This window comes from Opisthocomus hoazin, chromosome 18 (genome assembly GCF_030867145.1).
Source record: "Opisthocomus hoazin isolate bOpiHoa1 chromosome 18, bOpiHoa1.hap1, whole genome shotgun sequence".
Lineage (NCBI taxonomy): Eukaryota > Metazoa > Chordata > Aves > Opisthocomiformes > Opisthocomidae > Opisthocomus > Opisthocomus hoazin.
The window spans coordinates 18,823,064-18,839,483 of record NC_134431.1 but is presented as its reverse complement, the minus strand read 5'-3'; the positions used below and the strand labels follow the sequence as shown (position 1 = coordinate 18,839,483).

The 16,420-nt window shown below is 73.1% G+C and overlaps 2 protein-coding genes across 2 annotated transcripts; one reads left to right on the top strand and one right to left on the bottom strand.

Moving 5' to 3' along the window:
• The first annotated feature begins 89 nt into the window (after nucleotides 1-89).
• FOXS1 (forkhead box S1) lies at nucleotides 90-1,435 on the top strand. The gene has a single exon (XM_075438366.1). It carries the CDS (start codon nucleotides 110-112, stop codon nucleotides 1,406-1,408), a length of 1,299 nt encoding a protein of 432 aa, XP_075294481.1. The 5' UTR covers nucleotides 90-109; the 3' UTR covers nucleotides 1,409-1,435.
• A 4,028-nt stretch (nucleotides 1,436-5,463) lies between these two features.
• On the bottom strand, nucleotides 5,464-16,178 carry MYLK2 (myosin light chain kinase 2). Its single transcript, XM_075438338.1, has 12 exons — nucleotides 16,043-16,178; nucleotides 13,687-15,285; nucleotides 13,288-13,553; nucleotides 12,196-12,301; nucleotides 11,892-11,985; nucleotides 11,007-11,116; nucleotides 10,324-10,465; nucleotides 8,930-9,000; nucleotides 8,581-8,709; nucleotides 8,064-8,216; nucleotides 7,561-7,693; nucleotides 5,464-7,118 (listed from the first exon to the last, which is right to left on the bottom strand). Exons 2-12 carry the CDS (start codon nucleotides 15,222-15,224, stop codon nucleotides 7,038-7,040), a joined length of 2,823 nt encoding a protein of 940 aa, XP_075294453.1. The 5' UTR covers nucleotides 15,225-15,285; nucleotides 16,043-16,178; the 3' UTR covers nucleotides 5,464-7,037.
• Nucleotides 16,179-16,420: the final 242 nt, after the last annotated feature.

The window sequence follows — 16,420 nt, the reverse complement described above, 5'->3', positions numbered from 1 at the left end:
CCCGGAGAGGAGGGGCCCACCGCCCCCTCGCCGGCCAGCGGGTTTTATCGGGCCGTGCCGGGGCCGTGCGGCAGAGCGGGCGGCCGGAGGGCTGCGTTCGGCCGGGACCATGCAGCCGGACGTCCCCGTCGGCGACGCGGCTCTGCGCAGCCCACCATCCCCCTCGCCAGCCGGCGGCCCCTTCCCCAGCCCCGAGCCCACCAAGCCGCCCTACAGCTACATCGCGCTCATCGCCATGGCCATCCAGAGCGCGCCCGAGAAGCGCATCACGCTCAGCGGCATCTACCGCTACATCACGGCCCGCTTCGCCTTCTACCGCGACAACAAGCAGGGCTGGCAGAACAGCATCCGCCACAACCTCTCCCTCAACGAGTGCTTCGTCAAGGTCCCCCGCGACGACAAGAAGCCCGGCAAGGGCAGCTACTGGACCCTGGACCCCGACTGCTACGACATGTTCGAGAACGGCAGCTTCTTGCGGCGGCGCCGGCGTTTCACCAGGAAGAGAGGGCACCGGGCGGAGGATGAGGGGCGCGGGAAGCCCCCCGGGCAGCGGGCGCGGGGGCTGCCCGCCGTCCCACCGCCCCAGGAGGGGAAGGCGGAGGGGGGCTACACCGTGGGGCGCCTGCCGAGCCCCGCCGCGCTGCCCGAGGGTGCTGGGGTGCTGGGGGGTGCTGAGCCCCGCGCCCGGCGGCAGCCGCCCAAGGCCAGGCAGCCCTGCCCGTACCCCCCGGGCACGCCGCAGCCCGAGGGGCCGTTCTTCGCCCCCCCAGAGAGCCGCCCACCCAAGGAGACTGTCTTCGGGGGGCTGCCGGCCGCGCTGCAGCTGCCCCGGCCAGGTCAGTACCCGCTGCCCAGCGAGCGCCCGCCGCCACACCCTGCCCTGCTGCCCACCCTGCTGCCCACCCAGCCCAGGGACCCCCCGCTGGACTCCCCGGCCCCCCCAGGGACCCCCCCGGGGCAGCTGGAGGGCGAGGAGCCGGCCGCCCCCGGGCTGGGGCCCTTCGGCCAAGTGCCCCCCGCGTTCCCCAGTGCCCTCCTGGGCACGGGCAAGCCCCCCCCGAGCTGCTTTCTGGAGGGGGAGGGCTACGCGCAGCCCCCCCTGCCCGTCTTCGGCTCCTTCGGCCGGCCGGGGCCCGAGGCGCTGGGTGCCAGCTACCAGTGCCGGGTGCAGGCGCTGAGCTTCTGCGTGAAGGAGCGGCCGCGTGGTTCGGCGCTGGAGCAGCTCTTGGCCGCGGCCCCCCCAGCCGCCCCCCGACAGCCGCCCTTTGGGGCTGCGGGGCCGCGGGCGGGCGAGCAGAAGGAGCCATGGGGACCAGGGGGTGCGATCCCACTCCAGGGGGGCAACGGGTACCCCCTGGGGCTGCCCCCCTGCCTCTACCGGACGCCCGGCATGTTCTTCTTCGAGTGAGGGGCTGGCCCCCCCCGCCCCGGGACGCCCCCCGCACCAAATAAATCTCATTCCCCAATGCTGCCTCTGTGGTCTCTGCGCCCCACTCGGGGTGGGCAGCGGGCAGGGGCGAGCTGGGGACCCCCTGCACCAGCCCGGGCGCTGGCAGGGGGACCTGTGTCCCCGAGGCCACCCGGCGCAGCCCTCACCCGCGCTGGCCCCCCCATCGGCGACCACCGGCTGGATGGAGAGGCTGCGGGGGGACGGGGCACGGCGCGGGTCGGGGCACTGCATCCTGTGTCCCCGGGAGATGCTGGGGACAAGGTCCTGTTGGAGTGAGAGGCCAAGACCCCCCCGAAGCCCCATCCCAGCGTAGCAGGGGGGAGCCCCGTCCATCAGGGGCAGGGGGACGCGATGCAGCGGGAGGGAGCCCCCGCAGACCCCCACCGCCTCCTCCCTGGGACTGGGACCACTCCAAGTGCCCGGCTTCGCCCCGGGTGCGGCGCATGGCACGACGGGCACCGGCCTCAGCCCCCGGCCGCCCGCACGCACCCGCACGGCCCCGCTGGGAAGGAGTGGGGGGGTGGCACGGTGGGGGGGCTCTGCGCAGGGGGGGTACAGGGCTCCCTCCCCTCTCCATCCCTGCTCGGGGCCGTGCTGGTGCCACCAGACCCCCCGAGGCTGGGGCCCCCCCAGAGCTGAGCGATGCCGGGCAGCTCCTGGTGAGGAGCCACCGGCCGAGTGGGCACGGGCACCTGCCCCGGACGGCCGGGTTGGGGGCCACCGGGGCGGGCGGGGGTCCCCACACCGCCCCATCCTGGGGCCCGGCCGCCAGCCCCTTCCCACGCACCGCCGGGACACCGGGGCCAGCATCTCCGCTTCGCCCCCCCGAAGCCCCCCCTCTGGCATCGCGGGGCCAGAGCGGGGGGCTGTGCCCGTGCCCCAGTCCTGCCCAGCCCAGGGACCCCACGAGCAGCAACGCCCGGAGCCTGCGGCACCGGCATGGCGGGGGGTCCCCACGCTGCTGCGGGTCTGTGGCAGAGCCCCCCCCAGCCCCCCCGAGGCCAGCGGGACCCCAGCTCGGCCATGCCGGGGGGTCTCTGCGGGGGCCACGTTGGCACGGGGGGACGGCGCTGGCGTCACTCGGGGACGGGGAGCACCGCGGCCGCGTCAGCCCCGTTATCGGCCCCCCGACAGCCGCTGCCGGGCCACGGCCGCGTCCCAGCCCAGCTCCTCATCATCGACAGAGCCGGGACGGCCACTCAGCCCCGGGCCTCTCTCTTCTCCCTCTTTTATTTTTTATTCTCCCCTCCCCAGTGAAAAACAATATTTGAGCGCCTACATCATGCTGGCGTCTCCGGAGCGGCCGGCGGCGAGCGCGGCTGACCTCAGCCCCCTCCTTCGCGCGGTCCCCGGGGGCCCGGGAGGAAGCGAGCGTCGCAGCCGTGCCCAGGGGCCGTCTGGTTCCCACGCAGCGCGCCCGGGCCCGTCGCCCACCCCGGCTCCCGCCGCTGCCTGGGAAAACGCAGCCCCAGCCCCACGCGGTGCCCCCGGCTGGGGTCCCTGCGCTGGCAGCAGCGTGGCATCGCCTGACGCATCCCAGTGCCTACCCAAGCTGGAGCCCCCGGGGATGGAGACCCCCATCCCCACACATTGCCCTGGGCTGGGGTCGCTGCACTGGGAGCAGCGTGGCATCGGCTGGCGCATCCCAGCACCCCTCAGAGTCACAGACCCCAAGGATGGAGACCCCCATCCCAGCATGGCATTGCCTGGTGCATCCCAGCGCCCACCTGAGCCACAGGCCCCGGGGATGGAGACCCCCGTCCCCACACATTGCCCTGGGCTGGGGTCCCTGCATTGGGAGCAGCGTGGCATTGCCTGGTACATCCCATCACCCTTCAGACTCACAGCCCCCGGGGATGGAGACCCCCATCCCCAAGTGGTGCCCCGGGCTGGGGTCCCTGCGCTGGCAGCAGCGTGGCATCGCCTGACGCATCCCAGTGCCCACCAAAGCTGGAGCCCCCGGGGATGGAGACCCCCATCCCAGCATGGCAACAGCTGGTGCATCCCATCGCCCACCCAAGCTGGAGCCCCCGGGGATGGAGACCCCCAGGGATGGAGACCCCCGTCCCCACGCATTGCCCTGGGCTGGGGTCCCTGTGCTGGGAGCAACGTGGCATCGGCTGGCGCATCCCAGCACCCCTCAGAGTCACAGACCCCAAGGATGGAGACCCCCATCCCAGCATGGCATTGCCTGGTGCATCCCAGCGCCCACCTGAGCCGCAGGCCCCGGGGATGGAGACCCCCATCCCCAAGTGGTGCCCCCGGCTGGGGTCCCTGTGCTGGGAGCAGCGTGGCATCGGCTGGCGCATCCCAGCACCCCTCAGAGTCACAGACCCCAAGGATGGAGACCCCCATCCCTGGCGCATCCCATCGCCCACCCAAGCCACAGCCCCCCGGGGATGAAGGCCCCCGGGGTTGAAGACCCCCATCCCCACATGGTGCCCTGGGCTGGGGTCCCTGTGCTGGGAGCAGAGTGGCATCGGCTGGCGCATCCCAGCACCCCTCAGAGTCACAGCCCCCAGGGATGGAGACCCCCATTCTAGCGTGGCATCACCTGGTGCATCCCAGCGCCCACCCGAGCTGCAGCCCCCAGGGATGGAGACCCCCGTCCCCCTTAGCCTGGCTGCCTGCACCGCCCTGCGTGTGCAGACCATGGCCGGCCGCCCACCCAGTGCCCCCCTTCCCCGCGCCCACCCCACCCGGCTGCGGGGCCGCTGCTGTCCCTGCCCGGCCCCCTCCCCGGCTCGCCGCCAGCCCGCAGTGGGTGGCCTGGCCCCCCGCCCGCTCGCCCGCTCCCAGCATGGGCCGTGCCGTGGCCGGGGTCCGGGCTGCACCGGCCACGGGGCGAACCTGCTGCGGCTGCCGGGTGCCGGTGCGGGGGGTCTGCCCGCTCCCCTCCCCCCCTGCGGGACCCTCGCCCACGCAGGGAGCGTGGGTGCCGTGGGGACGGGCTGCAGGCAGGTGTGGGGTGCTGCTGTGTGCCAGCGCCCAGGGGACGGATGCTCTGCCGTGGGGGTGACGAGGACCCCCCGATGTGGGGTGGCACTGGCTGCCATGGCCCACGCTGGACCAGAACCAGCCCCGTCACCGCAGCCATCAGCCCCGGCAGGGTGAGACCCCCTCCTCGGGGCGCCGAGCCCCATCCTGCCCCTCGGCCGGGAGCACGGGATGGGGCCGCGGCTGCTCGTCCCCAACAGAGGTGCGATGATGGGTGCCCCCGTGGGGTCCCATGGTGGGAGACGAGGGGGCTGGGGAAGCCAAACGGGGCTGTGGGGTGGGGGTCCCCCACCCTGCACTGAGCATCCCGATGCCGCAGCCACCTCTGGGAACCAATGGCCCGGTGGCTCGGGGAGCTGGGGGTGCCCGGGGGTGACGGCCATGCCAGGACCCCCACGGGTCACCCCACGGCGGGGCCCTGCAGCCCCCGGGGCCGAGGCCAGGGCCGGGGCGACGCGCGGCTCTGGGGCCAGGCAGGAAGGAGACGTCACCGCCGCGGAGCGTAACTCAAAGCAGATGGGGCCGCGCTGGCTTCCAGGCCGGCGGGGTGGTCACCGGCAGGAACCGGCCCAAGGAAGCGGCCGGGCTGGGACGGACGCCCGCGGCGGGAGCCCGCGTCCGCGCCCGGGCAGCCTTAACCGCTTCGGGGCCGGTGGCAGCCTCAGCGGGCAGGGGGGCACCAGCCCCCCGCCAACCCTCGCCTGGGCATCCCACCCAACCTGGGCAGATGCTGAAGCCGTGACCCCCCCCCGGCTGCCTGCCCACCCACGCATCCCCCCCGTCCCCCAGCACCCTGGGGTGCTCAGAGGTGTTCAGGGGTGCCGACACCAGACCCCCTCCCCAGTACCACGAGCTGGTGGTCCCCATCCCCAGCACAGCCGGGGCCCCTCTCCGTCCCCTCCACCCCAGGACACGACACCGCTTCCCGCAGCCCTCGGACCGCGGGCGGGAGCAGTGGGCGAGGGAGGGGGCCGGGAGCAGCCCCCCGAGCCCAGGGAAGCCGGGCAGGCGCGGGCGGCGGGCAGACCTGTACATTTATTTACAAGAAGGCGAGAGCCGGGCAGGGCTCTGGCGCTGGGCAGGGGCCTCCGAGCCGTGTCCCCTGCCCGGGGGGGAGCAGCCCGAAGCCCCTTCACCTGCGGCAGCCGGTGGGGCTGGGGGCCGCTGCCTCCCCCCTCTCTCCCCAGGGTTCTCCCAGCGGGTGCAGAGGGCACGGGCGGCCCCGGAGCAAACACACAGCCCTGGCTCAGGGGTGCTCAGCCATGGCGAAAGCCCAAGCGAAGAGCGGGGGGAGCCTGGGACCCCCCCGCCAGCCCCCCATCCACTCCTGCAGCAGGCAGGGCTGGAAGCGGCAAAGCCCGGGGACCCCGAGGGGCGCAGGCAGAGGGGCAGGGGGTCGGGGGGTGGCGGGGGCAGCACCCATCCCCCCCATCCCGGCCGGTCTCGGGGGGCCCCGCACGCGGCGGGGGGAGCTGGCGGCCGCAGCAGTTCCTGTGCGTTGGTGGTCGGGGCCGGGGCGATGCTCGCCGGGGCGGGGGGTCCAGCTGCTCCGCATTACGACGCCTCGCTCATCCCGGTCCGGCGGGGCCGGGTGAGGCAGAGGTTGTGTTTTCCCCCCGCTGGCAGAGCCGAAGGGCAGGGAGGGCAGGAGGAACACAAAGCCTCCTTCTTCCCTCGCTGGCTCCCAGCTGGGGATGCTGCTGGAAGCGTGCTCGCCGCTTCCGCCCTTCCTGTGCGAGCAGCAGCTCGGCGCCAGCTCCGCTCCCGCACGCCTGGCCAGCGCGGAGCAGCCACCGCGGCCCCCGGCTCCGGGGCCAAAACGCCATGGCGGGGGGTCCACCTGCCCTCCGGCATCCCCCCAGCTCGGCCGCAGTGCCTGGAAGGGCGATGGGGCAGCTCGGGGCCCGGCGTCGGCGAAGGAAGGGCAGCGCTGCGGCATTTACAGGCGGAGCGTGCGAGTCGTGGGTCCGAGGCAGCGGCAAGCAGGGGGTCCCGCCAGGCCGGCCGCTCTCCTCCACGCGAGCGGAGCGGAGGTGCTGCGGGTCGAGCGTCGCGCAGCCGGGCCAAGGAGGAGGCTGGAAACCAGCGGTCCGGAGCCCTCGCCGTCGAGGGAATCCAGATGGGAGCGTTGGCCGGATGGGAATGGCGAGGGCTGGAGCCCCGGGAGCCTCGGAGGGTGGTGCCGGCGTCCCCAGCAGCGGGTCCCCGGCACAGCCATGCCACCCGGGGTGGGACGAGCTCGGCAGAGCGGCTCCGCAGCGGTGGGTGCGGGCGAGGAGCCCGGCGGGGTCCCGGCCCCCGAGCAGTCCCGCAGCCGCTGGGTGCCAGGGCAGGGTGCAGCAGAGCAGCACCGGCGGTGGCGGTGGCACGGAGCAGGGGCGCGGGGTCCAGCGCAGCCATCCGGCAGCAGCACGGGCGGGGAGGGGGCTGCACGGCTCCAGCCCCCGGTCCCCGCGATGGGAAGCGGGCAGGGGCCGACCCCGGCGAGGTCCCACTGCCACCCAGAAGCAAGACTGGCGTGGGAGCCTCTGAAGCGGTTCCTCGCTGGCCTCGACCCTCGCGTGGCTCGGGCTCCCCGGGGAGCCCCCGCTCAGACGCCCAGCTCCGTCAGCGACCCCGAGCTGGTGATCTTCTTGAAGCGGTTGGCGGCACACACCCCGATGAAGTTTTTCTGTAAGGGGGGAAGAGGAGCGACGCTCACCCTACCGCGAGGGCTGCGGCTCCGGAGGCTGAGCCAGAGCCCGCTCCCGGCATGGGTGAGGAGCCGGGCTGGGGAGGGGGCACCCACCCGGGCACCCGTGCGGCCGGGCTGCGTGCGAGGGGAGCGCAGGGCAGGGGGACGCGGGAGGCTGATGTTGGGGATCACCCCCTACTCTCTGCCCCTAAAATGTGCTCTTGGGGTCGGCTCAGGGGAGACCACCATGAAGGCTTGAGGGGGGCCCCACCTTGGGGGCACCCATGCAAGGACCCTGGTGCTGGGGAACCTTCCTCCAGCCCTCGTGCCCCAGCAGCACAGTGAGACCAAGCCATCCTCTGCCCCAGTCACCATCCGCCAGCCCCCCCAGCTGCCCCAGCCGGCGCGGACCCCCCTCCCCGTGCCAGCCCCCCCGCACCTTCCAGCGCCGGCGCATGACGTATTTCTTGAGCAGCACCTGGGACTTGAGCCGGCGGTTGCAGCGCTTGGCCTTTTCTGCCAGATTATTGAGCCAGGGGTGCTGCAGGCACTGGCCGGCACTCATCCGGGCGCTGGGGGCGAGAGGAGCCCGGGTCACCCCCGCCGACCCCCGCTCCCCCAGCCACCCCCTTCTCCAGCCACCCAAGAGCCCCAGAACCCCCAAAACCTGGAGGGACCGGCCGCAGGGATGTGCCCAGGGCCCGGTGGGGCTGGGCAGGACCCCGAGCGGTCCAGCTTGGGGCCGGTGACCCTGGCCAGACCCGGCGCTCTGCCGGGGACAGCCGGTGGCATGGCGGGGCTCCACGGGGCTGACGTGGCAGAGGACATCAGGGGACGCTGCTGGTCCCGGTGCAGAGGGCAGCGCGTGGTGCCCCAGGGGCTGGGCACGCAGCTCTGGGGACGCCCACCCCGGGACCCCCACCGCCGCTGCCGGCCTCGCACCCCTTCTGCTTGATGATGAGGTTGGAGACGAAGTCCTTGGCCTCCTCGGAGACGCTCTCGAAGGTCTCCTCGTCGAAGTACCAGTTGGCAGCCAGGACGTTGTTGAGCGTCTCGGTGTCGTTGTCACCCAAGAAGGGGGAGAGGCCGCTGAGCCTGGGGGTGTGGGGGGGTCAGGAGCCGGGTGCCCTCGGGCTGCGGCACCTCCAGAACAGAGCCAGCGAGGCTGGGGCTGCCCCGGGGAGCGAGGCAGGGCAGCCCTGAGACGGGACACGGCGTGCGGCTGCGGGGACCGCGCCGCGCTCCTGCCCGCAGCCGGGCTGAGCCTTCCCCTGCCCGCAAGAGTGGGCACAGACACCCCCCAGACACCCCCAGCCCCACTCGCTGCCCCCCAGCCCCACCTGCCCACCGCCCCGTCCAGCACCCTCCACCAGCCCACCCAGCAGCTGGGTGCCTCGGGATGGTTCCGTGCCCGGGGGGGGGGGTCTGCCTGGCAGCCCCCCGCCCAGCCCCGACGTACAGCATGTAGGTGATGACGCCCATGCTCCACATGTCCGTGGAGTAGGAGACCTGCTCGTAGTTGACCACCTCGGGGGAGAGGAACTCAGGGGTGCCGAAGTTCACCTTCAGCTTCTCCTGGGGGTTGTACCTGCGGCCGGGGGAGGGGGTCAGCAGGGGGGGCACAGGCTGCTCCCCCATACCACTGCCCTTCTCCCCCCACGCCAGCCAGGGAGAGATGGGGCCAGAGCTGGGGCCAAAGCCACAGCCCAGAGCGGGTCCTGGGGCTCCCAGCACCCCGAGGGCACGTGGGGCCAAAGGGTGGGAGGGGAACGGGGAGGGGGGATGGAGCCGAGGGGGGGAGATGGCACCTTCGAGCCAGCCCAAAGTCGATGATCTTCACCATGTGCCCGGTGGCAGCGACGCAGAGGATGTTCTCAGGCTGTGGGGACAGGGAGACCCTTGCCCCACCACCGAGAGGGGACGTCCCCAGCGCGCGGGGCTGGCAGCCCATGGGTCTGTCCCGCAGCTGACCCACGCCAGAGCGACACTGACCCACAGCCATCCCTCCCACGGCTGGCCGGTGGCAGGGACACGCTGCCCTCGTGGGCACGGCATGGCTGGGGCCAGCACCCAGTGCTCCCCACTTCGGTGGCAGCAGACACCCGCTGCCCCCCGCGCCCCAGCCTCCTCCATCGCCACGAGCAGCAGCCAGGCACTGCCATCACCCCTGGCCCCTGCCCTCACACCGCAGCCCCTGCTGTCACCCCTGGCCCCTGCTGTCATCCCCCAGCCTCTGCCATCACCCCCAGCCTCTGCCATCACCCCCAGCCCCTGCCGTCACCCCCAAGCCCTGCCACCACCCTGCAGCCCCTGCCATCCATCACCCCTGGACTCTGCTGTCACGCCACAGCCCCTGCTGCCACCCCCGGCCCCTGCCGTCACCCCCCAGCCCCTGCCGTCACCCCCAGCCTCTGCCATCACCCCCAGCCCCTGCTGCCACCCCCCGGCCCCTGCCATCATCCCTGGACTCTACTGTCACTCCACAGCCCCTGCCATCATCCCCCAGCCCCTGCTGTCACCCCCAGCCCCTGCCATCACCCCTAGCCCCTGCTGTCACCCCCAGCCCTTGCCATCACCCCCCAGCCCCTGCCATCACCCCCCAGTCCCTGCCATCACCCCACAGCCTCTGCCATCACCCCCCAGTCCCTGCCATCACTCTCCACTCCCTACCATCACCCCCCACCCCCTGCCATCACCCCCCCAGCCCCTGCCATCACCCCCCCAGCCCCTGCTGCCACCCCCAGCCCCTGCTGTCACCCCCCCAGCCCCTGCCATCACCCGCCCAGCCCCTGCCATCACCCCCAGCCCCTGCTGCCACCCCCAGCCTCTGCCATCACCCCCCAGCCCCTGCCAGCACCCCCAGCCCCTGCCATCACCCCCAGCCCCTGCCATCACCCTACACCCCCTGCCATCACCCCCCCAGCCCCTGCTGCCACCCCCAGCCCCTGCCATCACCCCCACCCCCTGCCATCACCCCCACCCCCTGCCGTCACCCCCACCCCCTGCCATCAGCCCCCCACCCCCTGCCATCACCCCCAGCCCCTGCCATCACCCTCCACCCCCTGCCATCACCCCCCCACCCCCTGCTGCCACCCCCAGCCCCTGCCATCACCCCCAGCCCCTGCTGTCACCCCCAGCCCCTGCTGCCACCCCCAGCCCCTGCCATCACCCCCGGCCCCTGCCGTCACCCCCGGCCCCGCACCTTGAGGTCGAGGTGGAGGACGCGCATGTGGTGCATGAAGCGGATGCCCTCGCAGATCTGCCGGACGAACACCATGCAGTCCACCTCCGTCAGGTGGTAGTCGTCGTCGATGATCCGCTCGAAGAGCTCGCCGCCCTCCACGCTGCGCGGGGACGGACCGTGGGCTCACCCAGGGCTCTCCGCCCCGCGCCACCCTGCTGCAGAGCCCCCCCGACCACCCCAGGGACCCTGACCCTGGCCCAGTCCCACCATGGGGATGCTGGTGTGTGGGCTGCATGCACGCTGGGGTTCGATACACCCCCCCCAAGGCAGGGATGGGGGATTTTACCCCAGGACACCCCAGCTCTCCGGGGGTTCGCAGAGCAGAACAGCCCCAGGCTCTCTGGAGCAATTGGGCAGGGGGGAAGGGAAGTGTGGGAAGGAGTTGGGTCACCCCCACCCTCAACGCAGCCGCCATGGAAGGAGATGCTGCCCCGGCCAGGCAGAGCCTGAGGCTGCCTCTGAGCCCAACGTGAGATGAGGGGGTGCCTGAGAGGGAACGGGCGAGGTGAGGGACGTTCCACGGGGCCAAACCCCCCTGCTCGGTCAGGGACCAGCACCTCTGCTCCATCTCCAGAGCATCCCCCATGACGGTGCCCGTCACCCAGGCATCGGGCCCCACGGAGCACTGCCCCGGCACTCACAACTCCATGAAGAGGATGATCTCCCGCGGCGTCTCAATGGCGTCGTAGAGCTGGATGAGGTTGCGGTGGTTCAGCTGGTTCATCACGTCGATCTCCAGCAGCACCATCTCCTGCGGGAGGAGCCCCGCGGTGGTGCGGGGTGTCAGCCCTCGCCGAGCCGCCGGCACGGGGACAGGCTGTGTCACAGCACGGGGGACACGCCGGGCACGCCACTGCCGCCCACCACCCCGGCCATGCCACTCGCTGGTGGTGTCGTCACCTCCAGCCCCTGCCATCATCCCTGGACTCTACTGTCACTCCACAGCCCCTGCCATCATCCCCCAGCCCCTGCTGTCACCCCCAGCCCCTGCCATCACCCCCAGCCCCTGCCGTCACCCCCAGCCTCTGCCATCACCCCCAGCCCCTGCTGCCACCCCTGGCCCCTGCCATCACCCCTGGACTCTACTGTCACCCCCCAGCCTCTGCCATCACCCTCCAGCATCTGCCATCACCCCTAGCCCCTGCCATCACCCCTCAGCCTCTGCTGTCACCCCCAGCTGTGCTGCCACCCCCGGCCCCTGCCATCATCCCTGGACTCTACTGTCACTCCACAGCCCCTGCCATCATCCCCCAGCCCCTGCTGTCACCCCCAGCCCCTGCCATCACCCCCAGCCCCTGCCATCACCCCCAGCCCTTGCCATCACCCCCCAGCCCCTGCTGTCACGCCACAGCCTCTGCCGTCACCCCCAGCCCCTGCTGCCACCCCTGGCCCCTGCCATCACCCCTGGACTCTACTGTCACCCCCCAGCCTCTGCCATCACCCTCCAGCATCTGCCATCACCCCTAGCCCCTGGCTCCCTGGCTCCCACGGCCAGGAGGACCCCCGTGCCCCGGCACCGGTCAGACCTTGTCCTTGGCACCCTGCTTCCGGATCACTTTGGCCGCCAGCTTGAGCCCCGTCTGCTTCTCCGTGCACGTGTGGACCTCGCCGAACTTGCCCCTGGGGAGAGACCCCAACGCCGTCAGCTGCCCAGGCTGCTGGGGACCCCCAGACCGCTCCGAGGTGCTGCCCCACGCTCCCCTCCGCACCCACCCTGCGCGAGGCACCAACCCAGCGAGGCCGGGGAAGTTCCATGGAGCCAGGACCGCAGCTCGGGGCAGCGCCAGGGGAAAGCCGGGCGTCCCGCACCCTCCCCGGACCCCTCCTCACCCTCCCAGGATGTCCTTGGAGCTGAGGCTGAACTGGGAGCTGACGCTGGCAGAGCGCAGGGTGACGATGCGGTGCGCGAAGGGCGCCGGCGGCGGAGGGACATCGTCTGCCCGGAGAGCGGGGCTGGGGTCAGCAGGGGAGCTGCCCGGGCGGGGGACCCCGCTGCTGGGCACCCCGGGGTGCCCCAGGCTGGGACGAGCCCCGGTGCAGGGTGAAGGCTGGCACAGCCCAGCTGAGCCCGTGGGTGCTGGACGTGGCCGGGTGCCGAATGAGGGGGTCCTGGGTGCCCGCTGCACCTGGGGACGCAGCAACCCCCGACGGGTCCCCCGCCGCTGTGTGCAGCATCGTCCTGCCCAGGGCACCCAGTCCACGGCACGGCACCCACCCCACCCCACGGCACAGCTCCCACCCCCCCTGCATGGCACCCACTCCCTGCACGGCACCCACCCGCGGCAAGGGACCCAGTCCCTGCAAAGCACCCACCCGTGGCACAGCTCCCACCCCCCTGCATGGCACCCACTCCCTGCACGGCACCCACCCGTGGTGCGGGACCCAGTCCCTGCGAAGCACCCACCCGTGGCACGGCTCCCACCCCGCAGCATGGCTCCCACCCACGGCACCCACCCATGGCACCCACTCTGCTGCACAGCTCCCACCCCCCTGCACAGCACCCACCCGCAGCACGGCTCCCACCCGCGGCTCCCACCCGCGGCCCCCACCCCGCTCCCCCCATCCCGCGTGTCGCGCTCGCCCTCTCCAGGCCACGCAGCTGCGTGTCACCCTCCCCTGCTCACCTCCCCCCCGCCCCCCCGCAAGCCCCGCTCGCCCTCCCAGGACCCCCCCCACGCGTGACGCCCACCCAGTCCCGGCCCCCCCTACCCGGAGCTGGGCGCAGCCCCGGCCCCGACGGGATGCCCCCAGCCCCCCCGGGGCTGTCCCCTGCCCCCTCCCACCCGGGCGGCCCCCGGTGGGGGGGGGGTCGCGGCCCCTCCAGCTCGGCTTGCGGCCAAACGGGAGCCCGGAGCCCCCCGGGGTGCGGCCCCTCCGGGGGTCCCGGGGTGCGGGGACCGGGCAGGCACCCCAGCGCCTTACCCAGGATCTCGAAGGGGTCTTCCTTCCCAAAATCGGGGGTGAGGTAGGGGCTGGGGGGCGGCTCGGCCTCCGTCGAGGGGGGCTGCTCCGCGGGGCCCGGCAACGTCCTCTCCCGTGGGGTGCCAGGGGTCCCCGCGGGGCCGGGGGGCTGCGGGTCCCCGGGGGCTGGGGGGACGGGGCCAGGCTCTGCCGGACCCCCTCCGGGCTCGGCCGCCGCGCTCTCCTCCGGTATCGCCTCCATCGCCGCGGCCCAGGGCTGCTCATCCCTGCGAGCAGGACCAGGCGTGAGCAGACCCCAGGCAGCAGCCCCCCACCCCGAGCCCGGTGCCCAGCTCTGCCCGGTGGGACCCCGGGCTCCTCGGGGAGCGGCGAGGGGAGGGGACCCCGGCCCAGGGGTACCTTTGGCAGGCGGCCGGGCAGCTCAGGCTCTGCAGCAGAGCGGGGCGCGGGGGCTCGGGACCCCTCGCCTGCTGCTGCTCATCCTCTTCCTCCACCTTTGCCGCTTGTCCCCCTTCGCCCCGAGCCTTCGCGGGCTCCTTGCCCCCGTCCCCAGGCTCTGCCGCCGCCGCGGGGGCTGCCACCTTCGCGGCCTTCTGCCCCCCGTCCTGGGGCTTGGCAGCGGCCGGGGTCTTCTCCTTGGCAGGCTCCTCTCTGCCCCCATCCTCAGCCTTCGACGCGTCCGGGGGCTTTTCCCCCTTCGCCGCTTCCTTCCCGCCGTCCTGCGCCTTCGCGGCGGCCGGGGCCGTCTCCTTCGCACGCTGCTCTTTGCTTCCGTCTTGGGGCTTTTTTGTAGCCAGGGTTTTCTCTGCCTTTGCTGCTGCCTTCTCTCCACCCGGAGCCTTGGCAGCGGCCGGGGTCTTCTCCTTGGCAGGAGCTGTGGTTTTCTCCTTCGCAGGAGCTGCAGCTTTCCCCTTCTCAGAAGCTGTGGTTTTCTCCTTCTCAGGAGCTGTGGTTTTCTCCTTCGCAGGAGCTGCAGCTTTCCCCTTCTCAGGAGCTGTGGTTTTCTCCTTCGCAGGAGCTGCAGCTTTCCCCTTCTCAGGAGCTGTGGTTTTCTCCTTCACAGGAGCTGTGGTTTTCTCCTTCTCAGGAGCTGCGGCTTTCTCCTTCGCAGGCTCCTCTTTGCCCCTGTCTTGAGACTTCTTCGCAGCTGGGGCTTTCTCTGCCTTTGTCACTTTGTCCCCCCCATCCTGAGCCTTTGCAGCAGCCGGAGCCTTCTCCTTTGCCGGCTTTTTATCAGCCGGGGTTTTCTCTGCCTTTGCAGCTTTCTTCCCTCCATCCTGCGCTTCTGCAGCCCCTGGGGCCTTCTCCTTCGCAGCAGCCGCGGGTTTCTCCCTCGCAGGCTCTGCTTTGCCTCCGTCCCCAGCCCGTGCTGCAGCTGCAGCCGTCCCCTCCGCGGGCTTTGCCTTCCCTCCTTCAGCCCCTGCTGCAGCCGGAGCCTTCTCCTCCGTGGGCTCTGCTTTCCCACCCCCCCCAGCCTCTGACCCCCCATTCCCGGCCTCATCCTTCCCCCCGTCCCGAGCCGCTGCTGCAGCCGGGCCCTTCCCCTCGCCGGGCTCCCCCGCAGCCGGAGCCTTCTGCTCGCCGGGCCCGTCCTGCCCTTCTTTCCCCCCTCCAGCCCCAGCCCCGACGGCAGCCGGGCCCTTCCGCTCGCCGGGCTCTCCCTGCCCTGCGGCCCGGGGCTCCGGAGCGGCGGGGGTCGCCTCCCCCGGGGGTGCTGCCTGCCCTCCTCCGGCCCCCCCCGCAGCCGGGGCCTGCCCGGGCTCGCCCTCCCCTCGGCCCCGCGCCCCGACGGCAGCAGACCCCGGCCCCGGCCCCTCCGCGGGCGCTGGGTCCCCGGCTCCGGGCTGGGCAGCCCCGGGGGTCGCGGGCTCCGGCCGGGCCGCGCCGCCGTCTGCGGTGGGGGGGGTCTCGGGGGGGTCCCCGCCGCCCTGCTCCATGGGGACGCTCCGGGCGGGAGGGGCTGCGGTGCGGTGCGGTGCTCCCGGGTCGGCGCGGCTCCTGCAGGAGGGAAGGCGGGCGTTGAGGGCTCCCCAGACCCGACGCCCCGGGGAGGGGCTGGGGCGGCGGCTCCGTTCCCGCAGAAGCGGGGTGAGCTGCGGGCAAACCCCCCCCCCACCCCCGGTGGCACCGAGCCGGGGGCCCCCCCGGGGCCTCTCGCCATCCCGCCGCGGCCCGGTGACGGATCGGTGGCCCGGCGCCGGCGCCTGTCGCGCCGCGGGGTTTAAGGGGGGTGGGATGGGATGGACCCCCACCATGGCGGGGTGGGAGGCGGTGACCCCGGCCCCAGGCAGGTGATCGGGCGGGGTGAGCACCCCCCGGCTCGGCCCCGCTGCTGCCCGCGCAGAGCCCCCGCGGAGACCCCGGCGCTGCCCGTCCCGCCGAGGGGACCCGGGGGTGCCCGCTCGGGCTGCCACCACGAGCTGCCACCCGGTCCCCTCCAGCCCAGCGACCGACCCCCAAATCCCGGCTCTGCCCCCCACCCCCCGCAACTGTCCACAGGCCGGGATGTCCCCAGCCCCGGAATAAAGCCACCGGCGGCCGTCCCAGTAGCAGGAGAGCTGCTTACTGGTCTTACTGGGAGGGGCACTGGAGCAGAGCAGTCCCCAGCCGAGGGGTCCCACGCACGGCAGCTCGGCACCGGGACCCCGCCGTGATGGAGGCGTTTGTCCCGGGGCTGGGGGCTCCTCTCTCCCGGGCCCCCCCAACCGCCGTGCCCCGATGGGGCGGCCACGGGGACCCCCCCCGGCCCCTTTACCTGGGTCGCGGTGCGGCGGGCGGTCAGGAGGGTGGCATCGGCACTGCGGCAGCGCCCGGGGGGAGCAGCCTCTTCTACCCCGGGTGTAACGGAGCCGGATTAGTGCGGGCAGAGGAGGATCCCTTACAGCGGCGGGAGCCGTCCCGCTTCGCCTGTGCCAGCACCTGTCGCTGCTGGAGCCCGTTCCAAGGACACGCCACTCTGCCCTGTCCCCGGCGCTGGGGACGCGCAGGCCTGGTGCAGGGGACAGGGACGGAGACACCTGCCCCGGCACCGGGCGCAGCGCGGAATCCCAGGATCCCAGCATGGAAGGGGCTGGAGGGGACCTCTGGGGTCACCCAGCCCAGCCCCCTGCCCAAGCAGGGTCACCCAGAGCAG